Below are 18,837 nucleotides of genomic sequence, written 5' to 3' on the forward strand. Positions count from 1 at the left end.
GGGCTCACCACCCTCACAGCAAAGAATTCCTTCCTCAGATCTCATCTAAATCCCCCCTCTTTCAGTTTAAACCCGTCCCCCCTCTTCCTATGGCTCCCCTCCCTGATCCCGAGTCCCTCCCCAGCTTTCCTGGAGCCCCTTTAGGGACTGGCAGGGGCTGGAAGGTCTCCCCGGAGCCTTCTCTTCTCCAGGCGGAACCCCCCCAGCTCTCTCAGCCTGTCCCCACAGCAGAGGGGCTCCAGCCCTCCCAGCATCTCCAGGGCCTCCTCCGGCCCCGCTCCAACAGCTCCGTGTCCTTCTGCTGTTGGTGCCCCAGCGCTGCAGGGGGGTCTCCCAGAGCGGAGCAGAGGGGCAGAATCCCCCCCTCGCCCTGCTGCCCACGCTGCTGGGGATGCAGCCCAGGCTGCGGGGGGTTTCTGGGCTGCCAGCGCACGTTGCCGTGGCGTGTGGAGCTTCTCCTCCACCAACACCCCCAAATCCTTCTCCTCGGGGCTGCTTTCCAGCCATTCTCCACCCAGCCCAGACTGGTCTTTAAGGTCCCTTCCAACTCTGACCATTGGGTGATTCTATGACTCGTGCACAGCCCCTGAGGGCCACCCCAGGGCTCCAACACGTGGTGGGACACAGCCCACCCCATTGCAGCGGCTCAGGCCTCCTCCTGCCCAGCTTGTCCCTGTGTACCATCCCCGCTGCTGCTCTGGGCTTGGTTATGCCACCAGTTTGGGCCACATGGCAAGGTCCCCCCAAGCTGAACAAATTCCCAGGGTTTTCTCAGCGTTTCTCCTACTTGCAACCTGCTCCGCTTCCTCTTTCCTTTTCCTTTTGAGGCCAACGCAGAGGCAAGCTCTCCTATCACAGTAAGAAGGACAGCAGATGCTCTTCGCCTTGTGCAAACCCTCTTCCCTGAACAACATCGTGGATCCCAGAAACACCTTGAAGCAGAAAGGGGGAGAGAAGAAGGGAGCCGCAGCCATCAGCACCCTGCAACTCCTTTACACCCGGCACCCGCTCACAGCCAGGGCCATGGAGGGAGAGGCCGATAATCAACGGAGCGTGTTGAACCTGGTGGCTGTGTTTGAAGAGCACTGGTAAGGAAGGAGCGTCCTGGGGGCTATGGGTGCATTAGGGCTCCCTGTGGTTTTGGAAGGAAGAAACCCGCTGTGGAGGTGGTTTGGAGGCTGTGGAGAAGCTGACTAGAGGATTTGCTGTTCTTTAGCATTCAGATCTTCTTCCTCCTGCTGCAGGTCATGGACAGAAGACTGAAAACCTCAGTGGGATGTGCCTGACCCAGGGTTAGGTTGTGGCATGCTTGTTCCCTCCAGGCTCAGCACCTTTGCAGTGGGCCTGGCTGGTGAATGCTTTTTCCCCTGCTGCCGGGGAAAAAGGATTTTAGTTTGCAACTACGTTGGCAGGGGTCTTCACTAGGAATTAAGTGCGTGAGTGTCTGGGAGGATCCGAGCCTCAGGCATCAGCCTCAGACTGTCCAGCTATTTGCAGCCATGTGGCTCCTAGGAAGGGGAAGAGAAAGTGATGTTTGAAAGGGGAAAGCGAGTTTCTTTTGAGCAGCATGGCAGTCCCGTAAAACAGCACCTTCTCTTGGAGCATGAGCTGGGATCCGCAAACAATGTGTGCCAGAGTCGGAGCGAGGCAATCTGCCTTGCCCTTGGTGTAGAAGTAATTCCGAGGCTTGGGGTGAGTCATTGTTGTGGTCCATGCCTTGGTTTCCCCATCTGTTGAATCGGGATACCGAATCTTGCCTTTCCTTGCATCAGTGAGGTGCTCTCAGTGAGCCTTAATGAGGCTGCGTGGTTGGGCAGTTTTGCAGCACTTCCTAAAGATGGTCAGGCACGACATTTCCTTCTGCTCCAGGAACTTCGCCTGCACCTCTGCTGTGTGCTTTGCCCCAGGCTTTGTGCTCTTGTTGGCTCCAGAGCAGCATGGTTGTCCCCATGGTCCCACGGTGGAAATTTGTTGTGTTGGAACCATTTGCGGCATTTGATCTGCCTCCAGTTTGCTGCTGCAGTGTGTTTGTTGTTTATCGTGAAGCGTGAGTTTCATTTAGAGGAAATAAAAGTAACTTAGGACTTTCAGAGGAAGCTGGGGAACCTGTAAACAAGTTTTCTGGAACAGAAAACAGTTTTAGCCTAAGTCAGCACAAATAGAAAGAGAGAAGTTCCCTGTTGGATCTCGGCAGTGGGTTTAGGCTGGCAGAGGTCTGGGAGGCACCAGGGGGGACAGATAAAGCCTCTCTGTCACATGCAGGGTTATGCCAGCCCCCCTGGACAGGAAAGGATGCACATGGCTGTGGATGCACTCCCAAGTTCACAGACATGTGCTCATCAGCATGGGGATGGACCCGTCATCCTCTTCAGATGAACGTCTGCCACTCAAGTCATCTCCTATCCTCAACTTTGCAGTTTTACGCCCGATTTTGTCCCAGTTTTCTCCTTCATCCCACTCATGTCTGCAGGCCGCTGGTGGATGTGTTCCTACTTTCTGCCCGGAGCAATTTACTACAGGAACCAGCTCTCAGATGGCAACTCACTGTTGTCATCTTCAGGGCCTGTGCTCTGTGAGGTTTCTCCCCCATGGCTGCTCTGGACCTGTTTTCCTTGTCTTTGACAGAAAAGGGAAGAGAGAAAACCACCAAAAAACTACCCCTCTGCAAAACCGCCTACACAAGCTCTCTTCTTGACTGACACCTCTTGGTTATTTGGCTTTTAAAGCCTCGTGCCCAAGGCTGCTGGCTCCCTGCTTTGGCTCCACGGTGGCAGCAGCCAGAAAGGAGAGCTGTGCCAGCACCGCAAAGGCTACGCTTCGGGCACTGGATGGCTGTGGATGAGCAATGGCTGTGGGTGGGATAAACAGCAGTCGTGCTTTTCTAGAGCAGGATGGGAGCTAAACATAGCAGCAGGAGGCACTGTGAGAAGAGAGCCTGGATCCTGGCCCCCTTGGAGGATGTACGGGCTTTTAGACCTTGGTTTGTATCAGGGTTGTAGCAGAGCAAAGCAATTCAGCGCTGGGGTGCTGCTGTGCCTTATCGCCTTCACTCGAGGACGGTGGCTTTAATCTGGGCTTGAGTGTGCTGGGGCAACAGGCGAGCTGATCACACTGATTCCTCCATGGCAGGGCCAGCAAATTTTCCTGGAGGGACAAACAGGCTCCGCACGACCAGGCTGCTCCTGCAACCAGCCAGCCCCAGCAGCTTCCAGCATCCCCTGCCAGCCAGGGCCAGGGCCTCTCCCAGATGGCTGCCAGGCACCAAGCGGAGCAGGAGAACAAGGAGGAGGAGGAGCAGCAGGGTCAGCGGGGGCTCAGCTTCAAATGCCTCCGTTCTTTCCGACACAAGATCAGCGAGGACAACTGGAGGAGGCAGCAGGACCCCGGCTTCGAGACCGGCAGCAAGGTAAGCTCCGGAGGAGTCTCAGGAGAGGCTGGTATGTGCCCGTGCTCAGACCGGGGGTCACGTGGGCTGGATCGGGGACCTGAGGTCTCTGTTGGCCCTGAGCAAGTGCCTGCCCTGCAAGGGCCAGTGTGTGGGGTGACAGAGAAGTGTCCTGTTCCCTGGTGCTTCGGGCACAAATTCCCCATAGTCAGGTAGATCCAAGCAGACCTTGTCTCTTCCAGCTGTGACGTAACTACGACATGGGGATCAGATGCACAAGTGGGCCCAGCCAGGTCCGTCCCGGGACATCCCCAGGGCTGTGCTGCTCTTTGCCAACTGCAGATATGTTTCTGCAGGACTGCATTCAATTCCTTGGTGGAATTGCAGGCCATAGGGTTAACCCATCCCACCTTTCCCCACTCTTTAAGGCCGCTAGCCCTGTATTACTCTGGGAGAAAAAGGCACACAGAGAAAGGGGTGACCTAGGAACATGAACCAGACTTCCCAACAGCCCCAAAAATGCTTTGTTTTCACCCTCGTTTTTACCACATGCTTTGTTGGGGTCCTTCCTTTGCCTTCCCCTGGAGCGAGGTCCAGTTTAATGTGGGCTGTGAACACTGGGGAACAGAGCTGCATCCCCTTGGGCTGGTGGGTAAAGCTTGTTTTGCAGCCCACGAGACTGAGCCCTTCTCCCTATACAGGAACCAGAGGAAAAGAAAATAGCTCTGGAGCTGTTGGAGACAGAGCAGGCTTACGTCAGCCGCCTCCACCTTCTCGACCAGGTGAGCTGGGGAGCAGAAGGGCTCATGGAAGTCTTGGAAGCGATAATAGCCCTGCTGCCGTCTGCCCCCACCAGCACAGCTCAGACACCTGTGCACAAGCCAGGGACTGTTTCCTGGAGGTTTTGGAGAGACTAAAGCTGGTTCTGGCCTTTGCTTTTGCTATACCCCACACTTTCAAGGAGCACCTTTGTCCCAGGAAAGCTTTCCGTCCCCCCTGATTCTCTCCTGGGGCCTGGGATTTCCCTCCTGCCGAGTCTCAGCCCTTTTCACTGGGTGACATGGCAGTCTCAGGGAGGGAATGGGGTCCTCAGGCCTCTTCCTGACCCTTTTTATTCACCCCTGCTTTCTTCCAGGTATTCTATACAGAGTTGATGAAAGAAGCCAAAAATGGGAAGACAGTCCCGGAGGAGGTGGTGAAAATGATCTTCTCCAACATCTCCTCCATCTACCAGTTCCACGCCAAGTTCTTCCTGCCAGAGCTGCAGAAGCGCATGGAAGATTGGTGAGCTGCAGGAGGGGAGGGCAGGACTCCTGGCTTTCTTTGCCAGAATGGGGGAGCAGCGATGAATTTGGTCTCCCACCAGGACCAGAGAGCTCGGCCTGTTTTGCTCCAAATGTCTTTGTGCTGGAAAGCACTTCCTTAAAACACTCCATCCCATATCGGGGTATTTCTGAAAAGGGGGGTGACAGCTCAGGTGCTTTAGGGACATGCCCAGGTATGAATGGCCCAGGCTGGCTGCAAATTGGGCATGTTCTCGTTCTGGAGAGTGGGAAGTTGTATGGGGACGTAACAGGTGGCAGCTGCAAACCTCTGTCCTCCACCCCTTTGCTTTATCCCTCATTATCTGTCTGCCCCCCTGGACTGAGGAAGCTGCCCATCTGCGGTTCCCTTCCACAGGAGCTGCAACCCACGGATCGGGGATGTGATCCAGAAGCTTGCGCCGTTCCTCAAGATGTACGGCGAATACGTAAAGAACTTCGACAAGGCTGTGGAGCTCATCACCTTCTGGTCAGAGAAATCCCCGCCCTTCCAGGAGCTCATTGCTGACATCCAGGTAATGGGCCACAGCAGCACGGAGGACCTCAGCAATGCTCCCCAAAACCTCCCCACAAGGGAGATGCAGTGGAGGGTGGGAGCTGCCTTGGTCACCGTTCCTGTCTTTGTGTGTCTTTCTGTCTTGTCTCTCCCCAGAAGAGGAAGGTCTGCGCTAACCTAACGCTGCAGCACCACATGCTGGAACCTGTGCAGAGGATCCCACGCTACGAACTCCTCCTGAAAGATTATGTCCGAAAACTGCCGCCTGAGTCCCCAGACCGGGACGATGCAGAGAGTAAGGGCTGCGTCTGGCTCTCCCTGCTGTGGGGGCAGGCAGGGTGGGTTTGTGGGGGAAACAGCAACCCCCGATGTTGTACACAGGCATCAGGATACCTGGATTCTCTGACCAGCTGCCCCGTACCCTTGGATAAACCTCTCAGTCTGACCCTTTTCTAGCAGAGAGAGGGATTAATCTGCCCTTTCGGGGTCTGTAGAGGTCAGCGGGGAAGGTGGGTGGTGTTTCAGGATAAGGATGATCCCTCCCGAGCATCCCCCAGGGAGACCCGCGGTCACCGCGGGAGCTGTCAGACCCCTGAGGATCACGGCAGCTCCCAGTCCCGCTGGGACGGAGCGATAAAGGAGCCGGCTGTGTGTCCCCCTCAGGACCCGACCATGCCACCACACAGTCCGGCCGAACCTGGACTCCTGTGCAGCGTTCAGGGCCCTTCAGGTTGTGTCCAGGGGAGGGCAGCAGCCACCACACATGGCTCCCTCACGAGAGACTCGGGGGTTTTCTCCCACGGCTCTCGGTCAAGTGTTTAGCCCTCCTCCCTTTCTCTTCTCGTTGCAGAGGCCCTGGAGATGATTTTTATGGTGGCCAAGCACTCAAACGCAGCTATCGCCGAGATGGTGAGTGCCTGTCCCAGCTGGTAGGGCTTTGCAGCTCATGTCACGGTGATTTGCCAGATTTCCTCGTGGCCTCTCGACTCAGTGGAGCACAGCCCTGCCCTGAATGGGACGGGAGCACCGTGGGTTCAGCGGAGGAGGTTACACCCTGCTCTTAATGCCTGATCCCATCACCCTGAGCCTGGGGAAGTCATGTCTGCAACATCAACTGTGATGTGACCAGCTGTTTCAAGGCTGGGAGCTGCTCTCGAAGATCAGTCTGGAGTGAGAGAGCTGTACCCCCTCTCTTGGTACTCAGCAGCTGGCACGGGAGGTGGGGATGGAGGGGACCCAGGGGTGACAAGGTTGTGGCTGCTCAACTGCCCCCAGAAACAGGTCCCTCTGCCTCCCCCAGGAACGGCTGCAGAACCTCTGGGCGGTCTATCAGCGACTGGGCCTCGAGGACGACATTGTGGATCCCTCCAATGAGCTGATCAAGGAGGGGCCGATCCAGAAAATCTCCACCCGCAACAACAGCACATCGGAGAAGTACCTGTTCCTGGTGGGAGCTGGGATGCCCAGGGGAAGGGACAGGGGTAGGACAGGAACGGGGAGAGGGACAGCACAGCCTGGACGGGGTGTTGCTGGGTCATCTCTACCCAGAGGGGATGAATTCAGAGCGGGGGGGTTTGAGCCCCTCAGTGCAGGGCACCCTGTAGAAGACATGGTTGGGAACCAGCTCATCCCATGGGCACGGCAGCCCTTGGGGGACGTCACGCTCCAAGAGTGCTTTGCATTTCCAGGGTGGGAGAGGGCTGTGGCAAAAGCAGTCACGTTTTAGTCTGGATTCTTCCCAAGGACCAGCTCAGCCTCAGGGGGGTGAAGGACCCTAGAGCCCAGGGAAGCCCCCAACTCTGAGCAGGCAGGTGCTGGGCTCCAATCAACCCTCTCCTCCTCCTCCTCCCTGCCCAGTTCAACAACATGCTGCTGTACTGCGTGCCCAAGGTCATCCAGGTGGGCGCTGAGTTCCAGGTCCACCTCCGCATCAACGTGGACGGCATGAAGGTCAGACAGGCACCTTGTATTTGTGATTCCCCCAGACCCTGGCTCCCCTAAAATGCATGCTGCTCTGGGGTGTTCCTGCACTTCCTCAGAAAGGAGGGAGAAGATGGAGCCAGGGGTGGCTTTGTGGGTGAGGAGGACTGGTTGATACGCTCTGATCCGGTGAGACTGCAGTGCAGCCTCATGCACGTAGGATTGGAGGGGCTGAAGGGTTTGTGCCTGAGGGAAATCCCTGTCCCCCACATCACAGAGGAAGGGCCCTGTGTGCTGGATGTGGGCCCAGCCACTCCACATCCTTTCTTGGGTCTCTCTCAGGTGCGGGAGCTGAACGACACACAGTTCCCTCACACCTTCCTGGTCTCGGGAAAACAGCGGACGCTGGAGCTGCAAGCTAGGTAAGGGGAAGGGCGACAGTCCTGCAGACCCTCTCGAGGAGGAGGGACACCAGCTCATCACTCATCTCCCTTTTTGTACCAGGTCTGACGAGGAGATGAACGCCTGGATCAAGGTACCATTGAGTGCTGGCAGAGGCGGCACATCTCACTCATCCTGGCTTGGATGCCTGGGGCCCCAAACCGGGCTGATTCCCCACTGCCTGTGTCAGGGGCAGCCCCCCCCAACTGCTCCTCCAGCCCTGCCTTCCCCTCCAGGCCTTCCAAGATGCCATTGACAGAAAGGAGAAGAGGAGTGAGACCTTTAAGACAGCAGTGCACGGGCTGGAGACGGGCACCTCTGCATTGAAGGTAACCCTCCTGCCCTCCCCATGCCTTGCCTGCACGGAAGCTCAGGGAGAGCCCACCTGGCTGTGCCTCAGTTTCCCAAGCTAAACAGAGCTTGGGGGGAAGGCTGCAGACAAGAGGAAAGGCTAGGGAAGAGAAAGGTGAGAGCAGAGGGGCTGGAACCACCTGGACCACGGCTAGCTAGCCCCAGCAATGCTCCCACCCCCAGGCAGAGGAGCTGGGCCGTCGAGCTCCACAGTGGGTGCGGGACAACCTGGTAACCATGTGCATGCGCTGCAAGGAGCCCTTCAACGCCATCATGCGCCGGAGACACCACTGTCGAGCTTGTGGATACGTGAGTCGCCCCGTCCCCTCTCTCTTCCCTCCCTCCTGGCTTGCTCAGGTGGCCGCTGGGGCAGGAGCACACATCTCCTACACCTTGTACCTTTTCCCCTGGCTCCTGCCCCTCAGCTCCTCATGGAGTTGTCCCTGGGATGCCCCAGCCCTGCCCCAGTCTCACTGGTGTCCCTGTCTGGTGGTTGTAGGTGGTGTGCGCTCGCTGCTCTGACTACAAGGCCGAGCTGCAGTATGATGGGAACCGCCTGAACCGCGTCTGCCAGGAGTGTTACGTCTTCCTGACAGGCCACGTGGTGCTCGAAGACCGGGAGGGGAAGCACAAAGGCATCCTGGAGGTGAGCTCTACCCCTCTCTGCCCGACCTCCTCGTGTCCTGCTCCTCTGTCCCTCTTTCTCCAAGCTCTGCCACCCACCACTGTCCCCAGCGCTGCTGGCCCAGCTTGGCCGTGTGCCTGCAGCAGGAGGGGTGGGAGTCGCTCCTGCAGGAGTCAGAGGGTGCGAGGACGCTGGATGTGCTGGGACGCTCCCTCCCACTCTGCGAGCCTTGGGACCAGGCAGCCAGGGCTCCCTGCACCACAGGATCTGAGCAGGACCTGCACAACCAGGATCACCCCTCACCTGCCCCTGGCTTGGTGGGGGAGTTTATGGAGCAGGCAGAGAATTCCCCAGGAAATGTCGTTCACACAGTGCCCTTTCTGCCTCTTTCATGGGATATTTAGGGATTTCTTTGCTGTTTTTTGGCAGAAAGGTGCTGCAGAGATATCAGGCAGGAGTTTGCTGTGCAGTTCCCTGCAGCTGCTGGACAAGAACGGCAAGGGGGGCACACGGGGCTGGTTCGTCATCCCGCAGGATGATCCCCTCGTGTTGTACATCTACGCAGCTCCCCAGGTAAGACCGGGCTTGGTTTCACCTGCAAGGGACATCCCGGTGTGCCCATCCCCTGCCTCCCACCGTGGTCTCTTGACAGGACGTCCGAGCCCACACCTCCATCCCACTGCTGGGCTACCAGGTGAAGGACCTGCCCCAGAGCGACTCCCGTCACCTCTTCCAGCTGGTGCAGTCCCGGCAGGTCTACACCTTCGTGGCCGACACGGAGGAGCTGAAGCAGCGCTGGATGAGGGCCATGGCGCGCTCTGCCGCGGGGATTACACTCTCGGAGGAGGAGGATGAGGATGCAGACTCCTGCGACGAAGCAGAATAAGGCCATGCCCGCCTCCTGGGCTGCCTGGAGCGTCAAACCTCCCCCTGCCCGTCCTGCTCGCCGCTGGCTTCGGGCTGATCCCCGACCTCTCTGCGCTTTGGTTTTTCGTCACGAAAAGGACAAGGCGGAGGCACGTTTGCCACTGCACGGTCAAGCCGGATCCCCTTTCCTCTCCCTCCTTGCTCTCCGCATTGGACAGAGATGATGGAGGTACCCGAGCCGGGAGGCGGAGGGAGAGCCGGGGGGGTTTCGGGGAGCCTGCGCCCCCGCAGCCAGCCCCAGCCCGCGGTGCCGTGCCGCCGGCTGCCGCCCGAGGGCAGCAGCGCCTCAGCCTTCCTCCCGGGGGGATGGTGCAGGGGGGATGCCCCGTTTTGTTGAAAGCGTGTGTGGAATTGGGACTGCTGTGATAAATCCTACCTGCAACCCCCGTGTACAGTCCAAGGAGCATTTTTGGGGGGGGGGGATATTTTCCAGAGCGCCCGGTGGGATTGTCACCGGGATCCCACATCGCCTTATCTATAAGCATCCCCGTTCTGAAACCCTGCAGAGACACCCAGCGTGTAGCTCACCCTCACCTGGCTCGGGGACCCTGGTGCTGGATTTAGGATGTCCCTCTCCCAGCCTGTCACAGCCCTGGCCTCGCACTGCAGCAGTCCTGTGCTGTGGGGGTACCCCTTAACCACAGACACCCCCAGCCCGCCACCCCACGCCAGCCTGCACTCCCGCCCATCCCACACTCCACCTGCACCCCATCCTGCCCACAAGCACCTTCCACCCTTGTACCTCTCTCGGTCACCCGTTTCCTGGGGGGCGGATGCTCTGGGGCAAGGCTGGGTGCACACAGGTGGTGCTGCCGCGCTGGTGCTGGGCAGCGATGCTGGGGAGACACGGGGGGGAATTCCCCTCTCCAGCCTCAGCATAACGAGCACCCCTGCTCGTTTCACATAGCGCTGCACCTGCAGCCCCACGTTTCTCTCTGCATCCTCTCCAGCTTCCCCAAAAATGTCGCTGAGGCAGATTTTGCCACTCCTGAGCCATGGGATGTGGGAGCCCCATGCAGGGATGGCTGTCCCCGGCAGGCAGGGATGGCTGCCTGCACCCGCATCCTGCAGCAGCTCCAGCCCACCAGCCTCGGGCAGGGCCTGGGGATGTCACAGGCCAAATGGATCCATGGAGAGTGGGAAGGGACACGAGTCGGAGCCTGATGCTGCAAATGGGGACAACACTCGGGGAAAGGATGGGGAGCAAAGATGAACCAGTCATCACCAGTCGGGGAGGGCTTCGGGGAGCCAGGAGAAAGCTGTGAGCATCGTCCTCCTTCCTCAACACACCCAGCTCAGCCCATCCCAGGAAAGGGCAAACCATGGTGGCTTTATCTCCTCCGACTTAAGAGATACCATCAAGGAAGGGGGAGAGGAGCTAGCTGTCGGGGGGAGAGCTCTGCCAAAGCGATTGCCCCTCGGGGTGCCACCCAGCACAGAGCAAAGCGCACGGGGCTTCCCCGAGACACCCCAAAACCGCCCTCCCCTCCCACCACCGCCTCACGTGAAGGGGGAAACCCCAGCACCCCTGGAAAAGCCGGGTGCCGCTGGAGGGAAAGAGTGAGCAAGGGGAAGCCCGCGGGGCTGGAAGGTTCTGCCTGGTGGCCTTCCGCCACGGCGTCGCCCCTGTGTCAGCCAGGGACAAAACACGCCCGGAGCGGGGAGCTGCCGTCAGCCCGCGGCTCATGAATGGGCCTAAGAATAGATTTCCTGTTTACCGACCGAGAAATCGCTTCTGGGGCAGAGGGCACCTGGGCGCTATTTTTACCAGCCCCTGCCCACCCCGGTCCTGGCCTCCGGCCACCCACGGGGACCACTGCCCCGCTGCTGCATCCGCGTGTGCCAGGGGAGAGAGGTGGCCGAGGGATGCAGGGGGGTGATGGAGGGGGCAGGTTACCGCCACGGCCTCGGCGTCGCGCTGTCCCCACAGACGGCTGGGGGGGAGACAGCATCGCTCAGCTGCCCCGAGCTTAGAATCATCGATTCCGTGATTCTTAGAATCATACAATGGTTTAGGTTGGAATGGACCTTAAAGATCATCTGGTTCCAAACCCCCCGCGCTGAGAACAGACACCTGCATCCCCGAAATGGGCTGGTGGGAGACCTAACTCGTGGGCTGTTTGGTGGTTCCCCCGCTCTGCTCTCCTATAAAAAAAAGGAAAAGATTTTTTTTTTTTTTTTTTTTTTCACCCAAGACATGCAGCAAATGCGCTGATGAATTTTTCTCTTCCCGTGCTTTTTCAGCCCCCGTCGCGGCGATGGTCAAGCGGAGCAGTTTGGCCTCTTGCCTTCCCCGCGCAGAAAGCGAAACCCCATGGAGAAGTCGCGCCGTTTCCTATTCTCGAGAATGAGGAAGGCTCGGAGGCCATTTACTGGAATCCCCCCCCTTCGCCACAGCCCTCCCCGCGGCCTCTTCTTGTAAGCACTGACCAAAATACATTGTGAAACCCGCGCTGCGGCTACGCTGGGGGCCGGGCCACCCCTCATTGAGAAAATCCTGCAGCAAAGGGGAACAGGAGCTGGCACAGCCGCTGCTTTCCAGAGGATTCGTTCTCCTCTCATCCCAAACCCTGGGTATCGCACTCCAACCTGCCCCCCCCCGCTGCGGGAAAGGGGGTGCAGGGAGGTTCAAGGGCACGGAGCGAGATGAGGGGTGGCTGGAAGGGACATGGAGAAGCGTTGGGGGTGTTACAGACCCCCCGTGCCCCGCTGCGGGGCTCTGTGCGGTGCAATCCCCCCCTGCGCCCTGGGAAGGGGCTCAGCAGGTCCCGGGGCCGGTTCTCCCACTTCCCCCCGAGGTGTGGGGCAGGATCGGGACCATATGGGCCCTATAAAACCCCACACCCCCAGCCTGCAGGGCTGCTCTTGGATTGCCCTGGGAGCTTGCTCTATAAGGACAGGCTCTATAGGGGGTTTCTCTACAGGGTAGGCTTTCCCCCTCTATAGGCACTGCTCTATCGGGCATATTCTCTTGCTTGCTAATTGTGGGTCCCTATAGGGGCTGCGCTCTGCTACGTGATGGGATTGCCTGCCCTATAGGGGCTGGTCTCCAGGGGGCCGCATCACTGGGGCAACAGCTCTTGCTCTATAATGCCTGGGCTTGGGTTGTAGAGGAGTCGGGGTCCACAGGGGCCAGCCCTCTGCAGCGGGTGCTCTTGCTCTATAGGCGTCGGGCTCTATAGGTATCCAGTTCTATAGGTGTCGGGCTCTATAGGTGTCAAGCTCCACAGGTGCATTCCCCTGTGCCATCATCCCCTATAGGGCAGTGACCCACAGGGGCTGTGCTCACCGATGCTGAGCGTGCAGCCCCGGGGGGGGAACCGATCCAGAGCATCGCAGCCCCGGGGGGGGCCCGATCCGGAGCATCACCCCCACGGCGGCGCTGGGGCTGCAGAGGCCGGAGCTGCGGCAGCATGGCCTCTCCCCAGCCGCGCAGCCTCCGCAGCCCACGGGGGGTTCCACCGCTTTCAATAACAGATCTGCCGAGGCCGAAGGCAGCGGAGGCAGAGCCGTGCCCTGGCGCATCCCCTCCCCACCATGCCTGGGGCTGCAGGGGGGGCACGTGGGACCCCCATCTCCCCTGAGACTGGGGGTAACATCCCCCCCCCGGGTGGAGGGATTTAAGGACGATGCTAAATGATGCAAAATATCTGTGATGCCCCTCTAAAAAATAAAACCCACAGCCAGGATTTTCCAACCTGAGGGCTGGGGTACCCCCATCCTGCTCTGCCCCCCCCCCCCCAAGCCCCCCAGGGACCAATGCAAAGCATCGGGGGGCCCCAGGATCCACCCAGCAGCACCCCCCCCTTCGCATTGCACTGGCAAGACCTCGCTGCTGGGGTGTCCCCAGGCTCAGGGGAGATTTTTGGGGGGCGGGGGGGGGGTGGTGCAGCTTCCCCATCCTTTTGGGGGGTCCCCGCAGGCTGCTGGCAAAGGGCGTTTCGTGCAATTGAGAACCAGGTCGTGCATCCCGGCGGCTGGCGAAGGCGGGAGGTGTTTCCCGGTGGCGCAGGAATTTGCTGTTTGCGCCTGTGTTGCAGGAGGCTGGGGGGGAAGGAAGGAGGAAAGGGGTGGGGGGGGGCGCTGGCGGTTGTTATTATTTAATTTTATTTTCCTGCCTCCATCCAGGAATCTCTGCAATGTGCCGGCTGCTCCCCGGGAGGCCGGGGCGGCCGTGAGTCACTGCTGCCGCTGGAACGTGACTCAGTCCTGCTGCTCTCCCCGGCAGGACATGACCAGACTGCCAACGCCAGGGAGAAGCCCCAGCACCGCTGCCTGCCCGCGCCGGCGGGCGAGGATACCCGAAATCCCCCCCGGAGAACTTGGCCCCCCCCACTTTTCGATGGGATATCAGCCCTCTGCCATGGGGCAGAGCTCAGGCTGGGGGGCAGAATGGGCTCTTTTATTTATTTTTATGTAATTTTATGTAATTTTATGTATTTTTATTTAATTTTATTTAATTTTATGTATTTATCATTTATTTATTACCTCCCCCCCCCTCCCCCCCTGGCCCCCAGCCAGGAAAACCCTCCCCACCCACCCTGGCTCCCCCATCTGTGGGTGGCTGGTGGGTACCTCCCCGGGCTTTTGTTGCCCCCGTCTTCCAGGCCAGGCCCTATAGAGGAGCAGGGAAAGCTCTTTGGCACCGCTCCTGCCCCAGTTCCCGTGCCTCAGTTTCCCCATCCGGTGCGGATAGGAAATTTCCCCATCTAGGGAGCGGGGTTACTTCAGGTTGTACTTTGAGGTAGGTGAATAGCAGCTGCGGGGGGGTTATTATTAATATTAATAGCCAGGCTTGGTCAGGGCTCAGGTGGAGGGGAGGGACGGGGTGGGGGGGGGGGGACGTGAAGCAGCCCTGAGTCACCGGGCAGGAGCAGGGGGGTGGCCCAGCCCTGCGCTGAGCACCAGCACGCTCGCTGCACCCCAGCTCCACGACATCCAGGGGCTGAGGCCGCCCTGCTCGCCACACCTGGGGCTGGATGAGGCCAGGCACGAGCCCTCCTCGTCCTCATGCCGCTGCCGCATCCGTGGGGAAACGGGCTCCTGGGGTGGGAGCGCAGCGGGGGCGGCTGCGGGGCAGAGCTGAGCACGGGGACGCTCATCACACCTCAGGCCACGCGGTACCTCTGCGGCCGCAGCTGCCTCCGTCAGCCGTGATTGAAAGCCAAGCCGGGCTGGCAGGCCTTCTCTGTGATCTTGTTAATTAAGAAATACATTTAATTAGCAGCACCCCAGCTGTGACTCAGCTAATCATCGTGATCGACACAAGAGCCGGACTCCAGCATCAGGGCACAGAAGCGCCAAACCCACCCCTCCCCACCTTGGCAGACGGGAGCCCCCGGCTCCGCCGCGGGACCCCAGCGCCAGCCGGGCACAGCCCGATGCCCCCCCGGCGTTTTGGGGTGAGTTTTGCCCCGGGCTGGGGGCAGGATGGGGCTGGGACCGTCCCCCTGCATCACCTCGCGCAGGCAGGGCGTCAGCCCCACCCGGGGCATTGCCACGCTGCGAATAATCATATTAATAACCCATTTACCGTGCTATAAATAGCCCCGATAATAACAGCCTGGGCTTTCCAGGAATAGATTGTCCAAAAATGCGGCGAAAACCATTCCCACCCTGGCCTGGGTTGCAGATGGGGAAACTGAGGCAGGGCTGGTTTCGGGCACGGCGCTCGCCCGCTGCAGCGAGCCGAGCCGTCTGCCAGGCAGCTGTGGAATTTGCTCCCGAATAAACCGTCATGTAAATGAGCCCTTATGTATATTTATGAGTGCCATCCTGCCAGCTGGAATCTAATAGGGGAGAAAATAAACTGGGAAACTGCCCTGGAACAGGATGGCGGTGCTTCACACTTCACACCTCGGCCCCACTCCCCGCCGGCGCTGCCCGGGGGCGGGTGTCTGTCCCTCGTCCCCAGGGTGTCTATCCCTGATTTTAGGTGCCCATCCCTGGTTTTGGGTGCCCAGCCCTGGTCCTGGATGCCCAGCCCTGCTCCTGGATGCCCAGCCCTGGTTTTGGGTGCCCAGCCCTGGTCCTGGATGCCCAGCCCTGCTGCTGGGTGCCCAGCCCTGCACCCCAGGGTGCCCAGCTCTGGGTCCTGCATGCCCGTGTCCCCATGTCCCCAGGCCCTGGGCTGCCCGAGATGCTGACACCGGCTGCCCTGCAGCTCCTGCAGACTGCGGTGGGCTTTGGGGGTGCAGAGAATTTGGGGGTGTTGCCAGGACTGGCTGCAGGGCAGGGAGGGGGGGGGTGTTGCAGTGGGTGACGCTGCAGTGCGTACGACATCCCTGTGCACAGGGAGGGGGTGGCACAAGGGGTCCCTCCCCACTCAGCAGGACCTGGGTGGCAGCTCCGTCCCTGGAGCTCACGATGGATGGATGGATGCTCCTTCCTTGCTGTGCCAGGGATGCGCACACACATGTGTGTGCGTGCGCGCATGTGGGGCTGCCACGCGGGTGCTGCGGGACACAGAGCCCCCCACCCTGCGGGCAGCCGGGTCAGGGGTGGCCGTGACCCCCCCCGTGATGGGAGAGCAGAGCCCGGGGGGGTGCCCTATCCCGGAATCCCCGTAGCCTCCGCAGCGGCGCGGGGCGGGGGAGCGGGCGGCGGGAGCGATGCGATTAGAGATGCAGACAGCGCTGCTCGCCTGATGTCTTCCTGTCTCGAGGAGATGGCAGCAGCCTGCGCGGCCCCTCCGCCGCCAGCCAACCCCCCCCCGGCACCCCACACCCCGGTGGGTGCCCTGTGCCGGGGTGCAGCCCCGCTGCCCGCGGCCGGCTTTTCGCAGCAGGTGGCAGGGGGACGCGGTCCCTCGGGTGCCAGCAGGCCACGAAGGGATGCAGTGGCACCAAGGCCAGGCGTGACCCTGCAGCCATGCCAGGGGCAGGCGGGGGGAATATTTCCTCCCCAAAAAGGGTGGGCGGTGAGGCTGGGGGGGTTCGGAGCAGGGATGCTGGCAGGGCTTCGTGCTGCAGCACCTCTCCCTCCCTCCCTCCCGCTGCTCCCGAGCGCTCGCCGCCGTGATTCCCTGCAGCAGGCTAAAAATATCCCCGGGAGCCGCCGCCGCACACCGGCACTTGGAGGTGGTTATAAATAACCCGGGGGGGGGAAAGCTCGTGCTGGCCCCGCGTGGCTCCAGCCCTTCCCGGCTGCTGCAGGAGGAGGACAGAGCCCCCGTCCTCGCCACGATGCTGGAGGGGTGGATGGAAACGGGGACGGAGCAGCCTCTGCCCCTTGGAAACTGAGGCACAGGTGGGGCTCTGCGGGGGGGGGGGCGAGGAGAGGGGATGGGCCCCTTTGCCCGCGATGGTGGGGGAGAGGGGATCAGCCCCGTGCTGATAGCAGGGCTGGAAGGGGGGGGGGACATAAACGCCTGCGCTCGTGTCACCCTGAGTCACATCCGTCTGCCTCAGATACATCCCTCGGCATCAGACCCGGCCCTTTGCAGCAGCTCCATCCCCTGCAGCAGAACCAGCCTCCCGCATCCGAGCCATCCCTCTGCGCTGGCTCTGCCCCTTCGCACCAGCTCCATCCTGCTGCCTTGGATCCATCCTGCTGCTTCAGATCCATCCTCCTGCCTCGGATCCGACCTCCTGCCTGGGATCCATCCTGCTGCCTCGGATCCGTCCTCCTACCTTGGATCCATCCTGCTGCCTCGGATCCACCCCCCTTCATCCGATCCAGTCCCAGACCAGCACAGCCTCTCTCTTCCCACACCACCCTCCTCGGGATGGGGGACAAGCTCTGGGGACCAGCTCAGGGGATCTGCCCCCTTCCCTCCCACCTCTCTGTCCCACGGTGCCCCACTCCATCCATGCACCGAGCTGGGGCAGTTCTCATGCCCGTGCGTCTCAGGCAGCTCCACGTTGTGGCCGGCTTCCTCCGAGGGAATGGGCTGCAGGAGGGCAGTCCCGTGCAGGATGCGGGTCCCAGTTTGGCCCCATGTCCCTCTTGGGGCCGAGCATCCCGGGGGAGCCCCCTCCCGCCGTCCCTCCCTCCTGGCTCCCATTCTTGCCGTGTCCCAGCCCACCCCGGCGGAGCTGCCAAAGCACAGGGCAAACGGGGACAAGCCGGGAGAGAGACTGATTTTTGCGAGCGTTTATTTTCCTCCATCAAAATCCACCAGCCAGAGAAAGCGGCGGGAGGCGGGGGGGTGGGGGGAAGGATGGGGAAACCCATCGGGTTTCACGGGGGATGCTGCCGCCTCCCGCGCCGGTGCTGTATTTATTTCTCCCCTTCCCTGCGCCACATTTCATGTCGGCCCCGTAACGAAGCCGGGTAATAAATATCAGCGTGCTGGTAAGCGGTGAATCACCGCCCGCTCCCGGCGCTGACGCGCTGCCACCGGCACCGCGGCACACGGCGTTTCTGTCCCCAGCCCTTGGCCCCCCGCCAGCCCCACCTGGTCCCTGGCCAGCGAAGCCCCCGCCATCCCCGGCCCCACGCCACGGCCAGGGCCACCGGGCAGTTTCAGCCACGGCATAAACACATTTGGCCGCATTCCCCTGGCTCCCGCCCCGGAGTGGTGCTGGGAATCGGCTCCAAAAAACACATTTTATGGGAAGGCACCCGCTAGGTAGTAATGATTCACCGGCTGCGGGAGACCCAGGGATGCTCCTGTCCCCCAGGTGCTGGGGGTGGCCCCCACTGTCCCCATCCCCTGGTGTCACCAGTGCCTAACTGGTCCCAGTGGGTTAATTCCACCCTGGGGGAGATGTCTGCTTGCCCAGCCCCCATTTCCCCCCTTAAACGCCCCTGACACCCACCAGCCCCGAGTCCTGCTGCCTCCCTACGCCCATCCTGCACCCTTCGGCCTCGGCCAGCTGGTCCCAGTGGGATGGGGGGTGGGGGCGAGGGGGCGACCCCGACCTGGGCAGGGGGACCCTGACCCAGCTGCGGTTTCCCTCCCCGCCGGGTCAGCGTGTTCCCGGTTGAGGAACAAAAGTGACACGTCTGTAAAACGCAGCCGCTGCAGGATTTCCTGGGATGGGGGAGCACCTCCCGCCGCCCCCGCCCACCCAAACCCCCTCCAAAGCAGCTCCCAGGAACCCCAAACCCATCCCAAACCCAGCCTGGGTCCCGCTGCTGTAACGGGGCCGGCACATCTGGGAGGCACATCTGGGGCCATGCTCGGTGTCACCCTCGGTGGCAAGTGCCGCCGCCCATCCCAAGTGCCGCCGAAGTGGCGTGGTCCCCGGGAGCTGGGGTTCAAAGTCTCCCCCGAGTGGCTGATCCCCTCCACAAGTTACAGAAGGTCCTTGGACCTCGTGAGCAGCTGGTGTGAAGCTGTAATTACCTTAATTAGCTCTGGGATTGCATTCCCTCCCCGTGCTAATTTCGTTTCTACAGTAACCAGCCCGAGAGGTGTGCGTGC

The 18,837-nt window shown here is 60.8% G+C and overlaps 1 protein-coding gene across 5 annotated transcripts; it reads left to right on the forward strand.

The window, feature by feature from the left end:
- Positions 1–260: 260 nt before the first annotated feature.
- On the forward strand, positions 261–13,850 carry FGD2 (FYVE, RhoGEF and PH domain containing 2). Of its 5 annotated transcripts, XR_008463245.1 has the most exons (18): positions 262–1,088; positions 3,130–3,406; positions 4,087–4,167; positions 4,521–4,669; positions 5,066–5,222; positions 5,360–5,498; positions 6,054–6,112; positions 6,504–6,650; positions 7,061–7,153; positions 7,466–7,545; positions 7,628–7,658; positions 7,801–7,893; positions 8,099–8,224; positions 8,415–8,561; positions 8,970–9,113; positions 9,193–9,636; positions 11,712–11,885; positions 13,596–13,850. XR_008463245.1 is itself a non-coding variant. In XM_054181142.1 (16 exons), the coding sequence occupies exons 1-16, from the start codon at positions 874–876 to the stop codon at positions 9,424–9,426; spliced, it is 2,088 nt and encodes a 695-aa protein (XP_054037117.1). In that variant the 5' UTR covers positions 261–873; the 3' UTR covers positions 9,427–9,842. The 5 variants fall into 5 exon arrangements, 4 of the variants coding, with proteins under 4 accessions (XP_054037117.1, XP_054037115.1, XP_054037119.1 ...); XM_054181142.1 differs by lacking the exons at positions 11,712–11,885; positions 13,596–13,850 and having other exon boundaries at positions 261–1,088; positions 9,277–9,842; XM_054181140.1 differs by lacking the exons at positions 11,712–11,885; positions 13,596–13,850 and having other exon boundaries at positions 9,193–9,842.
- Positions 13,851–18,837: the final 4,987 nt, after the last annotated feature.

The sequence above is a fragment of the Rissa tridactyla genome, chromosome 21, assembly GCF_028500815.1.
Source record: "Rissa tridactyla isolate bRisTri1 chromosome 21, bRisTri1.patW.cur.20221130, whole genome shotgun sequence".
NCBI classification, from domain to species: Eukaryota; Metazoa; Chordata; class Aves; order Charadriiformes; family Laridae; genus Rissa; species Rissa tridactyla.